General features: G+C 39.6%; 1 protein-coding gene across 1 annotated transcript in view; it reads right to left on the reverse strand.

The window, feature by feature from the left end:
• Positions 1–18,668, reverse strand: part of LMLN (leishmanolysin like peptidase) — a 65,679-nt gene that overhangs the window by 37,719 nt on the left and 9,292 nt on the right. Inside the window, exons 2-6 of the mRNA XM_043997472.1 lie at positions 12,985–13,082; positions 8,965–8,995; positions 5,541–5,623; positions 2,543–2,660; positions 1,368–1,546 (exon numbers count right to left, since the gene is read on the reverse strand). Coding sequence (XP_043853407.1) covers positions 1,368–1,546; positions 2,543–2,660; positions 5,541–5,623; positions 8,965–8,995; positions 12,985–13,082 — 509 coding nt within the window. The remainder of the gene's footprint in view (positions 1–1,367; positions 1,547–2,542; positions 2,661–5,540; positions 5,624–8,964; positions 8,996–12,984; positions 13,083–18,668) is intronic.

The raw sequence follows: 18,668 nt of genomic DNA on the forward strand, positions 1-18,668 counted from the left end.
TCAAATCCATCCTCAGACACTTGACACTTACTAGCTGTGTGACCCTAGGCAAGTCACTTAACCCTCATTGCCCCACAAAACCAAAACAAAACAAAACACATTATGGAATAATGGAATGTTCTGTCCCCTTCTTAGCAAAGTGGGAGATTAAAGGAACAACATAGGGACAGCTAGGTGGTGCAGTGGGTAGAGCACCAGCCCTGGAGTCAAGAGGACCTGAGTTCAAATCTGGCCTCAGACACTTAACACTTACTAGCTGTGTGACCCTAGGCAAGTCACTTAACCCTCATTGCCCTGCAAAGAGACTTAACCCCAATTGCCTCACAAAAAAAAAGGGAACAACACAGTGCCTGTATTGTCAGACACAGTTATTATATGTTTAACTATTTTTCTTTTTGCAAAGAAGAATCCATGAAGTAGGAAGGGGGAAAGAAGAGGAGGCTATCCAGTAATGGCTAAAGAGCAAAAAAAGACACCAACAAATCCTACTTTAAAAAAAGAGAGTCTGACATTGGTTCTCTCTTTCAGTCACACCACTGTTTCTAATCTAAGAACATGGCATTCCCAGCATTTCCCCATGTCCTGAAGAAAACAGAGTAATACTCTACCTCAGAGAATAAAGAAGTCTCTCTGATTACTTCCATAAGTTGGAAAGATCTCTTAAGTATACTGTATGCAAGTATACAAAAGTATATACTTACTGTCCGCCAAGAATAAATTTTGATGGGAGTGGTCAAATAGGGATTGAATGGCTTTGGGAAAATCATTCTCCAAGAGTATGCTATGGACATAAATGATTATTGTCCTGTTTGACAAAGCAAACCATTAACTGAACTTTTACCCTGAGACACATAACTGTGTTTTATCAAATTGGGAAATCATTTCTCTTGTCCAGGAATGCATAACTCATTCCAAAATATCCTGGGTTACAGAAAGGTTTTCAGAGTCATTGAGTAGCTCTGTCCATCTTTAGTCCTCTCTCTAAGCACAAATTTTGAGGTTAGAGCAATCTAAAATTAACAAAAATTGTTTCTGACAGGCTTGTGCCCACAAATTCTGTACTCTTACAGAATTTCCTTTCACAATGGGTAGTGATGGCAATGCAAATAAATTAAAAAAGGAAAGAGCACCAATAAAACATTCAAAATATACACAGAAAAAACCCCAAAACAATTTGGAAAGAAACACAAACAGGGCAATTTTGTTACTACCTTGTTAAATTTAATATACATTTTATGAAACAAATTACACGATAAATTCAAGGTATCATACACATATCCTTTTGTCATCTTTGTATATTAAAACATTAAGTTCATAGTAAAAAAGACTTTTTTAAAAGACAAAGTAAGATTAGGATTAAGAGTTACCTGTCCATCTCTGCTTCTTGCTGGCAATAGGCTGCATAAGCAATGATATTTTCTTGACTGCACCTCTCAGTGGTTAGAGCACTAACATACAGTACAAAGTCTGCATCCTTAATGCCCTCGTTGCCCGGAGAGTTCAACGATCTACACATCCGTTCAGACTCACTACAAACCCAACATTGCTGACCCAACGAAGTTGAAGGGAAAACAAAAATAAAGAAGCTATAAGTTGACTTTTGAAAGCACACATAGAAAACCAAAATATAAATATGGTACAGCTTTTCTGTTAACAATGAAATACAAACCTTGATAATGACCTGTATCACAGAATTTGAATTGGAAGGGCTTTGACAGTCATCTAGTCCAGCCTCTTTCTTCTACTCATCTATCATGTCCCTAAATTTATTACTGTGTTTGTTTGGCTTAAATTACTTATTTCAATTACTATCATTATATCTCTTTTAGTCTCAATTAAAATATTACAGATGACTGGGATTTGTGTAACACTGAAAATGATCTTCAGAAAAGGGAGAAATTGAGACAAAACTGTAAATCAGATCATTCCACATTTCATAGAACCAATAAAAAAAAATAGGTGAAGTGAAGAGAGTCTATTAGCATTAGGGGGTGCTTTACTAGAACAGAAAAAAACCCAAATGGTAGAATTTCATAAATTTGTCTTAACAGAGCCTAGGATAATCTCCCAGTCTGTCTCTTGAGAAAAGTGATGTATGTGATCATCATATGCTTGATTTTAATTCTATATACTAAGCCTTAACAAAAAAAAGAAATAAAAATCAAACAATCTAATTGTAATTACATTGATGTACAAGTGTTAAAAGAAGCCTTTTCTGAGTTCTAGCTGAAAGAGAATATTTATAAAATAAATGATGTTTTATATATCACAGATACCTTGTCGAAGAAATGGTGATTAAAACCCTTGCAAAGTAATTACTAGCTATTCTCTCTAAAATAGGTTTCACCACCCTGTTATTAAGAAATTAATATTAATTCCACTTTGTAATTGATTGTTATTTTGAATTTTATAATTGTGTCTACATCTGCTTAAGTCCTCTTTCTATATCCTTAAGTTTAAAGCTTAAAAAAGGAATAAAGTTTTCCTGTGTTTAAAATTATATGAAGACATTACCCCATTAATAAGTATAAGATAAAACTACCTGAAGATGCTTCTCAGGCACTCGGATGGGGCCACACTTGGTATGCTCAGCACAAGAGTCTTTACAGTATCTGTGGGGGTCGTTTCTCTTTCTTATATACTGATTTGTTGCACATTGTCTTCAGTTCATTTGTACAAAAGTTATCAAGAGGAGAAAAACAGTTAAAAGAACCATAACAGTTAAAAACATTGGAAAAATCAAGTAGCTGCTCTACTGTGTCACTATTACTACTCATTATTTTAGTAAAAAATGAGTAATTATTGTTACAAGTAAACCTTAAAAATTTAGAATTTAAAATATTTCAGCTCTAATTCATATAGACAATATCAGGAAGCAAAACAAACAAACAAACAAACACTCACCAAAAACAAAACTACAGATGCAGAAGCCTTAGGCTACCTCCTTTATCAATACCTTGTAGTTTGGTCTTTGATTAATTCAAAGAAAGAAGACCACTATCACAGGTACTCTTTTCTTTTGGTCTGATAATTTAATTTCTAATTGGGGCTTTTAATATACATATATATACCATTACAACAGTATTGCTAGATTTCACTATTTCCTGGGGTCTACAACATATATCTTCTGTGCTGAGGGAGGAGGACTACTCTACTACATTCATTTACAGTAGCTCAATAAATGTGTATCCTGTAACCCAGCACCTGAAATTCTGGACATACACAGTTAGAATGGGTTCAAACTCAGGAGTTATACCCCAAATCCCTGTCTCAATTAGCCTGTTGGCCTCCCCCAGAGTTGCCTCTGGGAAATCTCAGGATATAGCCCAAATAGAATTCATGCTTCATGTCTATGTCCCCACAGATGTGAGTAAAGAGGTCCCTGTGTCCTATACAAGCACTCAAGATAATAAATTCACATAATCAGTACAGGAGAGATTTTAATCTTCTCCATACAAAATACAAAAACCAGAAACAAACAAAAAACTCATAAAGAACTCACATAAAAAATTAGTAGTATAATTCTCCTACCTCTTTGATGAGTCCCTACGACTTTTCCCTAGAATTCTATAGTTCTCCAGAATCATCACACCACCCTGTGGTTTGTACTCCTCCAAGAAGTGAAATTCATTGGAATTGCAAGAGTAGGGTAACCCCATTATTCTGGTGAGTCCCATTTTGTCTGAGAGATCACTTGCTCCCCCTGTTGTCACTTCTGTCCCAAGAGGCTGGTGCCACTTAAGAACCCTTCTCTCTCTCCAAAAAGCTGGATTCTCAAACTCTTGAGCCTTGGGGTAATAGAGAGACACTTAGAGGCTGGTGCTGCCCAGGAAGTTCTCTTCTCTTGCAAGAGGGCTGGATTCAAAGACTGTGAAACCCAAGAACCATTCCTTCCTTTACCTAGGAGCCAGGACTCAAGAAGTCCCACTACTCAGAATATACTCTCCCACGAGAAACAGCTGCCATAACTTGGGCTAAGAGGCTAAACCATTTCCTCTCAAAGGCTGGGACCAAGAACCTGAGTTCCATGAACTTTCCTCTCATGCCAAGGGAGAGCATGTGCAACTACAATATTTCTTTACCTCAAGGCAACATTAACATAGACTGGTGGGGGACCCTCCTCAACTCAGGACCCAGATCCAGGTCCACTGTTAGCTCCACTGCTCTCTGATCTGTCGTCCAAAAATGGAGGAAAAAGGGTAAAGGAAGGAGTATCCTTCAGCCGAAAGTTAAAGTCAAACAGTCCTCACTCATCACTGAGACTTATCTCCACAAGATAACAATGGGGAAGAGGGGAGGTAAAGTGTGTCTATACCATAAAAAAGGGAAGATAAAGTCAAAAGTCCCATACAAACAGACTCATTACCTTATCTGATTATATATTGAATTGACTTATCTATTTCTTTTTTTCTTTTTTTTTTTCAGTGAGGCAATTGGGGTTAAGTGACTTGCCCAGGGTCACACAGCTAGTTAAGTATTAAGTGTCTGAGGCTGGATTTGAACTCAGGTACTCCTGACTCCAGGACCGGTGCTCTATCCACTGCGCCATCTAGCTGCCCCCCTTTTTTTTTAATTATCTTTTTTTAAATTTTTTTTTTAAGTGGGGCAATGAGGGTTAAGTGACTTGCCCAGGGTCACACAGCTAGTAAGTGTTAACTGTTTGAGGCTAGATTTGAACTCAGGTCCTCCTGAATCCAGGGCCAGTGCTTTATCCACTGCACCACCTAGCTGCCCCCCGACTTATCTATTTCTATCAAAATAGAATTTCAGGGCAGCCAGGTGGCTCAGTGGATAAAGCACAGGCCCTGGATTCAGGAGGACCTGAGTTCAAATCCGGCCTCAGGCACTTGACACTTAACTAGCTTTGTGACCCTGGGCAAGTCACTTAACCCTCATTGCCCTGCCAAAAAACAAAACAAACCAAAAAAATAGAATTTCAATGTTCTGCAAACCAGAGTCTGCAAACTAGGAAACCAACTAGTTTGCTAGAAAGGGAAGGAAAGAGACTTCATGGAAGAGGCGGTATTTGACTTGGGCCTAGAAGAAATGTGGTATGCAGAGATTAAAGGAAGAAATCTGAATGTAGAGTGTTAGCATAAACAAAGAGTAAGAAAAAACACAGGATAACTTTAGCAAACAATAAATATAAGTTTGCCTGAAATATCAGGGTGTATCATTCATTCATCAACTTTTTATGTGTTTATTTATCTGTTTGTCTGTTTATTTGTCTATTTATTTTGCCTGCTACATGTAAATATTACTTGAATGTTCAGTTGTCATTTTCCAATCATGTCCAACACTTTGTGACACTATTTTGGGTTTTCTTGGTAGAGATACTGGGATCATTTTCCATTTCCTTCTCCAGCTCATTTTATAAATGAGGAACTGAGGCAAATTGGGTTAAGTGACTTGCCCAGGGTCACACAGTTAATAATTGTCTGATGTCAGATTTGAATGGGATCAGGACTAAAAGTGACTGTTACACTTTCACAAAATGGTCTAACCCACCATATTAAATAATCAGTGTTCATACAACATACCTGTTAAGCAAGATGGGACCGGCAGGTCTACGAACTTGAAATGTCTTCTCCAAATATGAAATAGCTTGTGGAAAAAGTTTATTCTAAATTCGAAACAAAAACAAAAAACCCCTTTAGAATTCTAGTAGAATACCGTAAATTTAAAGTGAGCCTAGGATGAATGACTATGAAGTAAAGTAAAATTTTCTACTTCTGGAAATATAGAAGGTTAGGTAAGTGAAGAGTAAGGGGATACAAGAAGAACCTTCTAGGTATTTTCCTTGCTTTCCAGTTGAATCTGAAACTAGGTCATACCATTTACAAATATAATATATTCACACTTTCTTCCCTCCTCCCTTCATTTTAACCATAGAAGCAAAAAGTATAAGCCTCAAGCTTGTATATCTTAGTCAGGAACTGCAAGTAGAAATTCATAAGATACCATGGCCAAGCCTATACTGATAAATAGGAAGATATAAGCAAATGTCCCATACAAAGAGATTCATCACCTTTAAAGATTCTATGTTGAAGTGATCTATCTGTTTCTATTTGGGACACCAGCAAGATTTACAAAATAGGAATGAGCTGGACCCACAACCAACTAAATGTGTGTGTGTGTTTATATGGCAACTGGGAGAGTGTAGACTACTTTCAACAATCCCAAGCAGTTCATTAATGCAAAAGCCTATCTCTTTAACATATTCTCTCAGTGATGCTACACTGCTATTAATCACACTACACCCAAACTCGGGGTAATCAAAAATACAAACAGCACCAAGGGCAATGGAAATCTCACGGGATCACAGATTTAAGAGTCAGAAGGAAGGGCAGCTAGATGGCTCAGTGGATAAAGCACCCACCCTGAATTCAGAAGGACCTGAGTTCAAATCCAGATTCAGACACTTGACACTTACTAGCTGTGTGACCTGGTCAAGTAACTTAACTCTCATTGCCCCGCCCCCCCCCCCAAAGTGTTAGAAAGGATTTTAAGGCCATGCAGTCCAATTCTAGAATTTTCCAGATAAGGAAAGGTTAAGTGACAGTCAATAAACATTAAGTGCCTATTATGTGCCAGAGAAGGGCCACTGAAGTACAAATACAAAAAGGACAGTCCCTGCCCTCAAGGAGTTTATGGCCCAATGGGTGAAGACAACACACAGAGGGAAGCTGAAAGGGGGACTGGGAAATGTGGGAAGGACTACACAGCAGGAGGAATTGATGGAACAGTCCAGAGGAGTGCAGCCAGATGGGAACTGTAGAGAGAGCTGGCTTGGGTGCTCTCCTTCAATAGAGGTTTGGGGAGGTAAATCTTCACTCCACCCTCCAATCAAAGGGATGCCGGGGCAGAGGGTACTGATGAGGTCTGAGGAACAAGGCTGATGTGAGCCTGCAGGAGGATGAGGTTCCTGTGGGCATGAGTGACTTGCCCAGGGTCAGACTGCTAGGATCCAGGGTAGGAATTGAACCCAGGTCTCCCTGACTCTAAATCTATCACTTTCACCCTTATACCACACAGCTTCTCAATATGTGCTGGGTATAAGGCAGCTGCCCAATGAAAACCCGCAGGAAGGGACTGAAACAAAAGATGACATCTCGGAGAAATATAACCAGACAAGGAGGTGGTCAGTCCATATAAGGAGTAAAGGGCAGAGGGTGACATTTCTGTGCTCAAGACATTCAGAGCCAGAGGAAGCCTCCAGTGAATTGGGTAGGTCTATGGGAAGGACACAGCTAAAACTCAGAGAATAAGGAGAGGGGCTGTCACTGCCCTTCCGGGCACTGAGTTTTCCATGCAGCACAGTGGGAACAGCTCTGGGACTGGAGCCAGGAAATACTGTCTCTGACAAGTGCTGACTGGGAGGGCTCTCAGAGCTTTCAGCTCTTCCAGAGAATAATGCTTTGACATGAAGAGTGACTGTTGCAGGTGTCCTCCATCTTTGTGATAACTACTTAACTTTCTCCAACGTTACAATGTTTGTTTAGAAGATTTATCTTTAACCTCACAACTTTTTTTCCTTTTTAAAAATGTTTTTATTATGAACTTAGCAGTCATTAACAAACACAAACATCTTGATATATATTTTTTAAATGAAAAAAAGGATTATTTCTCAAACTGACTGCACCATTTCCTGTGCCTCATCATGAACTGTCTTAAAGTAAATGGTTGGACTCAAATAAGAATGCTGCTCTCCTTTTTTTTGGGGGGGGGGGGGTGAGACAATGACTTGCCCAGCTAGTTAAGTGTCAAGTGTCTGAGGCTGGATTTGAACTCAGTTCCTCCTGAATCCAGGGCCAGTGCTTTATCCACTGTGCCACCTAGTTGCCCCCTGCTATCCTTCTAATAATGAAAGGAAGAGTCAAAAACCTGCTTCCCCAAGACTGCTCAGAACAGTTCGTGTCAGTGGACTAAGCTCTTGAACATCGAGTAGTGGGGAAAATACTAGACTTGGAGGGATGAGAAAACTATGTTGGACTCTGTGGGAATCTCTGAACTTCAGTGTCCCCATCCTTAAAATAGGGACCATGATACCCTATATAGGAATTGACCTCATAGGGATTTTGTGAGTGTCCAACAAGAGAACATATGCAAAATGCTTTGCCAACCTTAAAGCATTACCTAAATGTCTATTATGGTTAATACTTTCAATGGTGTTCTTTCTGGCATAATTCCTTTCCATACTGTTTAGTACACCCATACTGATGTACGGGTGTACTAAACAGAATGCCAGTAAGAAAGCAAAGGAAATTCTAGAGTATAAGAATTCATGAAAAAAGTAATAGATTATGAACAAAAACACATTTACTATTAATAGCAATAATAATACCTCACATCTGCATTGCACATTATAAACTAGAAAGTATTGTCACATTATCTCATTTAAGCCTCAAAACAACCATTTGAGGTGGATAAAGCAGATACCATTGTTGCCATTTTATAGATAAAGAAACAAGATTCCCTAAGTGAGGAGAGGTATCATTTCCGGATTTGTCTCTTAGTCTCTCTGGTAAGAATGATGAAATGGTGACTTGCACCACTGCAAAGAACTCTTTCCACTATGACAATTTTCCTATCTGTTTATAGTTATCTGGCACAAAGTTCTGCTACCAAAGTTTTAGCTCTCTGCTTATCATATAAGTACTACAACATATTCTACATAGTCCACAAAGAGTCTAAGCCTTCAAGAATCCCTCTGGAAAGTGATAACATTCTACAGGTCTCCAGCAGCCCAGCTCAGTAATCCTGGTTCAGGATAAAGAGATAGCCAAGGCTTTAGACAAGTCTAATAATATCCGAATCCTCCTTAATGAGATATAATCCTTTTAAAATGTCCTTGTTACTGAGATGTCAGGCGAAGCCCTGAAACTTCTCCTTTGATACCTGATCCATATTCTACCAATACCTTCTGATCAGCTGTTCATGGAGAGGGCAACATACATTACCTACCTTTACGAGGTGCCTTTTCTCAGAAAGCAACCTGAAAAAGATGACATAAGAATATTTTAAAATCCCATGTTGGAAATTAGCAAAGAAGAAAAATATCATAATAGTCAATTTTGGAAGGGTTTTAGACAGACAGACATGCTATTGGTGGAGCTGTGAATTTGTCCAAAGACTTTGGAAAGCAATCTGGAATTATCAATCATTCAACCAACAAGCATTTATTGATCATATATGTGAGAAAATGGGGGAGGGGTTGACTCCTCTCACTATCAACAGGCTAACCACACGGTTAGTTTGGGAATACACCTACAGGCCATTAGTGGGTATTCAGATTGAGAGATTTTCCATCTGGGAAAGTGGATTCAGATTCAGCTTGAGAATAGAAGCAGACACTCAAATGCTAATATCCACAAATGGGGGTTAATTCAAATAGAAAAGAACTTCCCATGGGAAGCAACTTCCCATGAGAAATCTATGATGGGGAGGTGTGGGAATTCTGCTAGATTATAACTCTCTAAAGAGGGAGGGCCAGTGTGTTAGAGGATAGGAAGAGATAAAAGCAAGCCCATGAGCCTGCATGGGTGTTCACTCCATGAGGGGTAACCCATTCTCACAAGAATGACAATAAATGAGCCTTTGACACCAATCACCAATGCTGAGTTCCAGAAGTTACTGGAGTGATATTTCTCACAATCTATTCTGTGCCAAACACTGAACTAAGTGTTAGAGATACAAAGGAAAAAGCGAGAAAGTTCCTCCTAACAAGAAACTTACAGAGAAGACAGCATGTACATATGTAGGAATAAACAAAACAAATACAAAGTAATTTTGGGAGATATCACACTGGCATCTGGGAGGATCAAGAAAGGCTTTGGAGCACTTGAACTGAAGGAAAGTCCTGAGGAAACTAGAAATTCTAAGAGGGAGAGGGGAGAGGAAAGTACATTGCAGGCAAGGGGAAATGGCCAGTCCAAAGGCTCAGAAATAAGAGCATCCTGTTCAAGACAGTAAGACCGCCATATTGACTAAAGCATAGATTTCAAGAAGGACATTTCAGACTCTTTACTAGAGATTCAAATGCTAGGCATATATCAAAGGAGGTCGATGATTAAAATAAAAGTCCCAAGCAATGCCTCCCTCCAAAAAAATTTATAGCAGCAATTATTGTAGTCTCTAAAAAGGGGAAACAAAGTAAATGGTCATTGATTGGTGAGGGAATTGAGGGAATTAGGGCAGCAAGTGGTTAATTATGGGAACTGAGTGAACTACACTTACTCTACCTTGTGACTCAATTCTGGAGCTTAGTTTCTATTCAATTATGTGACAAACACATGAACTGACTGATCCTTATCTGTTCTCCATTCCAGGCCAATGAATTGCCTGATCAGACTTCATCAATTCCAGACTCTGATTATTTTGTGGATCTCTCAAATTCTCCCCTCCAGAGATTCCCAAGCCTTCTTTAAGTACTTTTGCTTGTTAGGTAAAACAACTAGTGAAACTGTCAGAAACTTACTTTTCCCAAAAGCAGTCTCATAGCTCTCTGTTTTGGTACCCCATATAAACCCTGTCCCCAGTTCCCATATTTAGTTATTCTTAGCATCAGCTATGAAATGTCTCGAGTTATAACTTCTCTGCCCTAATTAAAGACCTTAATTCTGTTATACTGATTATTTTGATAATTTTCAAGTTGACATATGGATTCAGCCCAATTTCTGTCTAGTGAGAAAACTATTCAATTGTGGGAATTGGGAGAAAACCTTATTGCATCATTTGAACCTAATCCTGAATGGCTGGGAACCTGGACCACCTCTCCCTGTTGTTTAGAGACTGTTAACTAAGGACCTAGGTTATGCTGACCAGGAACCCAGTCAGATCCAAAGGTTAATGCAAGTTGTTTTCTCACAATTGTACATCTCCAACAATCCATATTTCTTATCTAAAAACTGACCCCATACTGATCAATCAGCTATTGTTTCCATGTTCTTTTGATTGTTTACAGACATTTGGGAGGAATGGGATACCTCTTTTTCTGAACTCAGGGAATTATACCTGTTTGCCCTCCCCCTCCCAACTTGGAAAGTCCCTAATCTTTCATCCAATTAAAAATCAGATATTATATTATTTCTTTTTAATTAACTGACCTTATTTGATTAATTATTTTAATGCCTGTCTCCCCCAGTATTTAGGGTCCAGCCCTAAGCTGAGGAAGGAGCCTAGTCCTGCTGTTAAGCAGTTGGTGTGCATTGCTTAGATATGCTTGGAAGAGCATATCATCTTTCACCAGAATCACTGAGAAATGGATAAACAAATGGTGGCACATGCATGTAATGCAATAATACACATCATAACAAGTAATGAATGTGAAGAACATATGAAAGCCTACCATGAACTGATAGAAAATGAAATAAGCAGCACTAAGAAAACAATATACAAACTAACTAGAACAATGTACATGGAAAGAACAAAAAACCAAACGACGCTCTGAAATTATAAAGTATAAACTTGGCCTCAAAGAAGAACTATCAGAACGCCCCATCTCCTCCCTTCTTTGTATTGTTGGAGAACTATGGGTGTAGAATGCTGCATATAATGCCAGACTTGGTTGATGTGCTGCTTTCTTGTGTTAAACTGTTTTGTACTCTTTATTATTTGTTATAAGGAAATGAAGGTGATATTTTTAAAAACACTAAAAACTTTTTAATTTAAAAAAAATCACATTCTTTGGTTTCATGAATGGTCTATCCCCTCCAGTCCATCTCTAACAGTAGCAAAAAAGGAATGTGAAATAGCATGTTAGTGCCTGGGGCTTCCTCACCCTGCAACATCCAGCTACACCTCCTCACCCCCCTGGCCTTCTAAGCTGGAACATCCCTAGGTCCTGCTTGCCCTCTTTCCTCCTCGGTGAGACCCTCCTGGAGCCTTCATTTTGTGGAGGGGCCTCAGCCAGCCCTTATTCTCCTTCTGGCCCAGTTCCTCCTTCCAGACTTCAAAACCATTCCCTTCCCTTGCCCCCAAGACCTGGGTACCAACTCTACCTCCCATCCGCTTTCAGCTTCTTTTTGTGTATTGTTTTCCCCAATTAAAATACACTTTGAGGGCAGGGGCTGTTTTTCTATTTGCTTGTATTTGTATCCCCAGTACTTAGCACAGTGCCTGGCACACAGTGAGCAATAAATAAATCTCATTTTTTCCTTCCAGTTTCCTTATTTTTTAATCTCAAAAGCCTAGAGATATACTCAAAACAAACCTAATTTCCATTAGCAACAAACTGTAGGCATATTTTTAATTTGTCTGGCTCTTTTTGTTTGTTTGGTTAGTTTTGGTTTTTTGGTGGGGCAATGGGGGTTAAGTGACTTGCCCAGGGTCATACAGCTAGTAAGTGTTAAGTGTCTGAGGCCGGATTTGAACTCAGGTACTCCTGAATCCAGTGCCGGTGCTTTATGCAGTGTGCCACCTTAGCTGCCCCTGTCTGGCTCTTTCTTGAACCCATTTATATTCTTACTTTTTACCAGGGCAAAGAGTCCTACAAGTTTATTCCCTGATGTATATTAGCAGTTCCTTTCATTTTTGATCTTGTGATACTATCTAATTCAACAGATATGTTGTAGGTTGAATGTTATGGGATTTAGTCAACAAATCTCTGATCACTCTAGCTATGTAGTTTATGATTTAAAATTTCAATAATACAATTAAGGTATCCTTTTTTAAGACTGGAGTGTTTTATGCTTGTTTCTATCTGGAAGCTGCTCTATCCCCTTATTCATTATAACTGCTCTTCTATGCATATTTTCAGCCAGTTTGGGGTAATGTTTAGATTCTTAATTAAAACATCATGGGGCAGCTAGGTGGTGCAGTGGATTAGAGCACCGGCCCTGGAGTCAGGAGTACCTGAGTTCAAATCCAGCCTCAGACACTTAACACTTACTAGCTGTGTGACCCTGGGCAAGTCACTTAACCCCCAATTGCCTCACTAAACAAAACAAACAAACAAAAAACATCATGAAATAATATTATACTTACTCTTCAACACTTTTATCATAAACAATCTTAATTCTTAAATGCTGATCAACGTCCCTTTTCAGGATATGATTTGTTTTAAGATGAACCTTGTATACGACCTAGAAACAAAGGAAATAAAATGAGTTAACAGTAAGCTATACAGGGTACCTAGATGAGTCTTGCAACTTAAATTATTAAATTGAATTTATGGAACAAAGGTCACATCATTCAAAATAAGAAGCAACCTCCCCAAGTTTCCCAAATGCCAGTATTTCCTTTGCTAATGCTCTCTTATCTTCAATAATGCTGGCGATATAAATCTGAAAAAGTTTCATGGGAATTAGTAAATATGTGCTCAAGATAGTAGTCACTAACCATTTACCTACTGCTCAATCCTTGCTTTGCCACTTACTACTTCTACCTGTGGACCTAAAAAAGACCAGATGGCCTTCAAGGTCCTTTTCACCTCTAAACCCCAGGATTCTGCATCCAACAGCTCAGAGCCACAGGCAATTCCCTCCCTGCATTGAGATCAGTACCTCCCTCTTCAAGAAGTTCCCTTTACCAAAGATATCACAGGTCCAGTTCCTATCCCTATGTGTAATTTAAAAAAAACAAAAAATTTATGATTCATTTGTCAATTGTATACTTCTTGTGCAGATTTCTAGTTTTGCTGCCTCATACTCTTTTATCATGAAAGGAGTAAAAAATTTGGTAATTAGTTATCCCTTCCACATTTAGGGGATTATGGGTATGGTGCCCCTTGTGATCTGGAAAATCCTCATAGTAAAATTTTTTGACCCTGCCTTCATATCATGGAAGAAGTCTGAAATTTTTTTTCCTTTTTCTTTTATGGGGTATTCCCAGTACCTTATTCTAAACTATGGGTTATGTATTTGGTCATAGGCTATATTATACAATACTATACATCTATTTTATGCATTTCTGAGTTTCTAAACTTTTTCTGGGTTGTCCACTCACCTTTGTAAAACTCCTACAAAATTCCCATTTAATTTCTTATGGAAACTGCAATGGGGAAAATCATGATGCGGAAGGGATAACTGTAAATGAGATAAGTAATTTTTCTGCCCCAAAAGTATACACCTAGATTTTCTCCAACTCTTATTTAAATTAATTTTAGCATGGGACAGGGAAGGAGACACCAAGATGTCTTTGCCTCATCAAGGCTTGTATACAAATGTCTCATAGGAAACAAATCAGAGGATTCATTTCTAATGAGCTAAATACAATTTTCCCACACAATTTTTTCAATGCCTATACCAAATACGTTTTCTTTTTTTTTAATTTAAATTTAAATTTTTTTTGCGAGGCAATGAGGGTTAAGTGACTTGCCCAGGGTCACACAGCTAGTAAGTGTCAAGTGTCTGAGGCCAGATTTGAACTCAGGTACTCCTGAATCCAGGACTGGTGCTCTATCCACTGAGCCACCTAGCTGCCCCCAAATACTTTTTCACCAGGAAGCTTTGGGCATGCAAAATAAAGTAACCTGTATTATGCATAAGATCTATTCAGGATGGCCTCTGACCAACCCTGAAATTTGTTTATCAGATTTTTCATAACATTTTAGGAACTGGAAGAGGTCATAGAAATCAACTACCCATTTTACAAATGAGGAAACGAGACTGAGTGGGGAATAGATTTATCTTCCTAGTAAACCTGTGTTTGTATCCTAATCCAGATCTCCTGAATCCTAATGTAATATTGTTTATCCTACACCTCCCTGTCTCCTTTTGTGAACAGCTTTCAGGTATAAAAGACTACCCCTCCAAAATCACTGGAGAGTAAGAATGTCGTTGTTTGTCCTTCCTTCTGAAGGGGGCCACTGACATCACAGGTGATGGCTTGACTAGAACAAGAATTAGATTTAAGTGAAGCAGAATTACACAAAATCATCAGCCTTACTCTCTCTTCCAGAGTCATCCAAGTCCAATGGCAAAACAAAAGTCAAGATGACTGGTGATGGCCAGGGATATAACGATGACCTTGGTCAATGTCTGACCAAGCTCTAAGCACTCCACAGCACCTGCTTCACCTGCCTTCATGGCCATTGGAACAAATTGTTGTTGTCTACCCATTCCTCTGGGGGAAGTCTTCACGTGCTTGAAGTAGACTCACCCATGGGTTTGTGACCCATCAGTTACCTTCAACCATCTGCTGAGATGGTTTACCAGGCTGTGGCTGCTGCATGTGCTACAGCTTCTTGGAGCTCCAGGTGAGAGCTAGGTGAGGATGAACACCAAAGGTGCAGCCCTGAAAAGGTCTCAGCAAGCCCTCACACCAGAGGGGCTTGTCGTCCCTGAATACCTCATATACCCCATTGAGAATGTAATGGCCAATCATCTCCCTTACCTCCACTGTGACCTTTAAAAGGGAACCAAAGCATATTTTTTCTTCCTTTTTTTTCCAAGCTTTTTTTTTTTTAGTGAGGCAATTGGGGTTAAGTGACTTGCCCAGGGTCACACAGCTAGTAAGTGTTAAGTGTCTGAGGCTGGATTTGAACTCAGGTACTCCTGACTCCAGGGCCGGTGCTTTATCCACTGCGCCCCCTAGCTGCCCCTTCAAGCTTATTTTTTAAAGTCCTGAATGAGGACACTGTAAAGGAATGTGAGGAGACCAAGGAACCTTCTTTCAGGCCAGATGTGACAAACCTGCAAGTACTGATATGAAAATAGCCATAGATTCATTAATAGGTTTTTCTGCCAATCAAAACTATCAATAGGCAGAGACCTAGAAGGAAAACCCAGGTCTAATATATATACTTCTGCACACAACTCTGAGCAATGAACAGAGATCTCCTAAAGTGTACATATTCTCCAGTTATATCAGAAAAAGAAAAAAGGGGGGGGGAGGGTACAATTTTGGATTTATAGCCACAGGAAGGAAAAAGGACTTTACAAGGTCCAAAAGAACAAAGTAAGGATTTATTTACATTTCAAAGATATGCTTGTGAGGTTGACATTTCAAAATAACTGATAAAGAAACACCTAGGTTAGTCTGGGAAGGGTAGTTAGCACAGTGGATAGAGTTCCAGGCCTGGAATCAGGAAGACTTGGAGTTCAAATCTGACCTCAGACACTTACTAGCTGTATGACCCTGGGCAAGTTATTTAACCCTGTTTGCCTCAGTTCTTTTTCTGTAAAATGAGCTGGAAAAGGAAATGGCAAAACCACTCCAGTATCTTTGCTAAGAAAACACCAAAAGGGGGTCACAGAGTCAGACATGACTGAATAGCAAGTCTGGAAAAAATTCTTTTACTCCCGTTTGGTTTCATATCTTGATCCAAAAAATTGCAAGTGTCAGCTAATTTAACCTGGGAAAAGCCTATAAAGAAGTTTGGGGGCAGCTAAGTGGCACAGTGGATAGAGTACCGGCCCTGGAGTCAGGAGTACCTGAGTTCAAATCCAGCCTCAGACACTTAACACTTACTAGCTGTGTGACCCCGAGCAAGTCACTTAACCCCAATTGCCTCACCAAAAAAAAACAAACAAAAAAAACAAAAAAAAACAAGTTCAAGGCTCTCATATCTTTAAAAATAAAGCAAAATGGGGCAGCTAGGTGGCGCAGTAGATAGAGCCCACTTACTAGCTGTGTGACCCTGGGCAAGTCACTTAACCCCAATTGCCTCATCAAAAAAAAAAAAAAGAATAAATAAAGCAATAAACACATATTAAGTACCCACTATGTTCCAGGCACTGTGCTAAGAGTTGAAGATACAAAAAGAGGCAAAAGACAGTCTCTGTCCTTAAGGAAAACAATATGCAATAATAAATATATATAAAGCAAGCTATATACAGGGGATAAAGAAGAAAGAATTAACAGACTAGAAATAATTAACAAGCCCTAGAATTAAGAGGGTTTGTAAAAGATGAGATTTTAGGTGGTACTTAAAAGGAAGTTGAGGAAGTCAGTAGGCAAAGTTGAAAAGGCAGAGCATTCCAGGCATGGGGGACAGCAAGAGAAAATTTCCAGAGCCAGAAATGGAGTCTTTTTTTGTGAAACAGCCAAGAGGCCAGCGTTGCTGGATCAAAGACTACCTGTCAGGGGAGTAAAGTGCAAAGAAGACTCAAAAGGTAAAAGGGGGTTAGGTTAAGAAGGGATTTGAATGTCTTTAGGCAATAGAAAGCCACTTTCGTTTTTTGGGCGGCAGGCTGTAAGGGGTGGGAAACAGTAACATGGTCAGACCAGCTCTTAGGAAAATCACTTTAGTGTCTGAGTGCAGAATGAAATGGAGTGGGGAGAGATTAGAGGCTGGCAAACCCACAAGCAGGCTGTTTCAATAACGCAGGTATGAGGTGATAAGGACCCTGCACCAGGGTGGTGGCAATGTCAGAGGAGAGAAGTGGGCATATTTGAGAGATGTTGTAAAGGTGAAATCGATAAGCCCTGGCAACAGATTATATGGGGAGAAAAGTCAAGGATAATTCCTAGATTATGAGCCTAAGAAACTGCGAAGATAATGTTACCCTCTACACTAATAGGGAAGATAAGAGGGCGGAGGGTCTAGGGGAAAAGATGAGTTCTCTTTTGTATATATTGAGTTTAAGGTGGCTCCTAGACATCCAGATCAATGTCTGAAAGGCAGCTGGAGATATGAGAATGGAGGACAGCAGAAATTTTGGTGTAGTATAATTAGATTCAAAAATCATTAGCATAAAGATGGTAATTAAATCCATGGGATCTACTGAGATCACCAAGTGAAGAGAGGGAGAGAAGAGGGACCAGGATACAAAGCTATCTTAATCACGAACTCTTATTTAGGTTCTTGAAATGGACCATAATAAAGTGGGCTAGCCTTCACATTCAAAAGCATGAGGGGGCTTTAAAAGATACAGTAACGAAAAAATGCTATCAGCTAAGTGGCGGTGAAAATCCATGTTCCTTTCTTAAAGTAGCAACTAAAAGCTCCTATGACATTGAAAGGATACTGCTTCCGTGGTGGTGTAAGATGAGTGATCTTGCATCTTGGCCAGAATTTTCCTGTGTAACTGCATGGATCATGTGGATTTAAAGGCAAGGTGCCACAAAGGCCAATGACCTGTGGATGAGGGCTCCGAAGCCTGGTTCTGACAGTCATTACTAGAGGCTATTACAGCACCCCACTGGTCCTTTCAAATGTTTTTCATCTTTCCTTATCTATTCATTGGCTCCCTCCCCAAGCCTGGAATATGCCCAGATGTCTCCCACCCTTTAAAAAAATACCTTCATTCCTCCCTGTTGTTGTTGTGTACAACACTCTGTGATCCCATCTGGGGTTTTGTTGGCAAAGATACTGGAGCAGTTTGCCGTTTCCTCCTCCATTTCATTTTGCTGACAAGGAAACTGAGGCACACAGGGTTAATTGACCTGCCCAAGGTCACAAAGACGGTATTTGAGACCAGATTTGAACTCAATGAGTCTTTCTGATTTCAGGAGCGGTGCTCCATGTACTGCACCATCCAGCTGCCCTTCATTTCTCCCCACCATTGCCCAAGTTATAATCCTCCCTCTCCCTCTCCAAACTCCTAGAAATAGTCACCTTTAGTCACTGCCTCCACTTCCTTATTACCCACGCACTTATAGCATAGCCCTTTACGATCTGCCTTCTGACCCCACCATTCCACTGGATACCAACAATCTTTAACTGTTAAAGGCCTTTTCTCAACCCTTATCTTGATTTCTCTGCTGACCTCCTCCTCCTTCTGGAT

Source organism: Dromiciops gliroides, chromosome 3 (assembly GCF_019393635.1).
Source record: "Dromiciops gliroides isolate mDroGli1 chromosome 3, mDroGli1.pri, whole genome shotgun sequence".
NCBI lineage: Eukaryota > Metazoa > Chordata > Mammalia > Microbiotheria > Microbiotheriidae > Dromiciops > Dromiciops gliroides.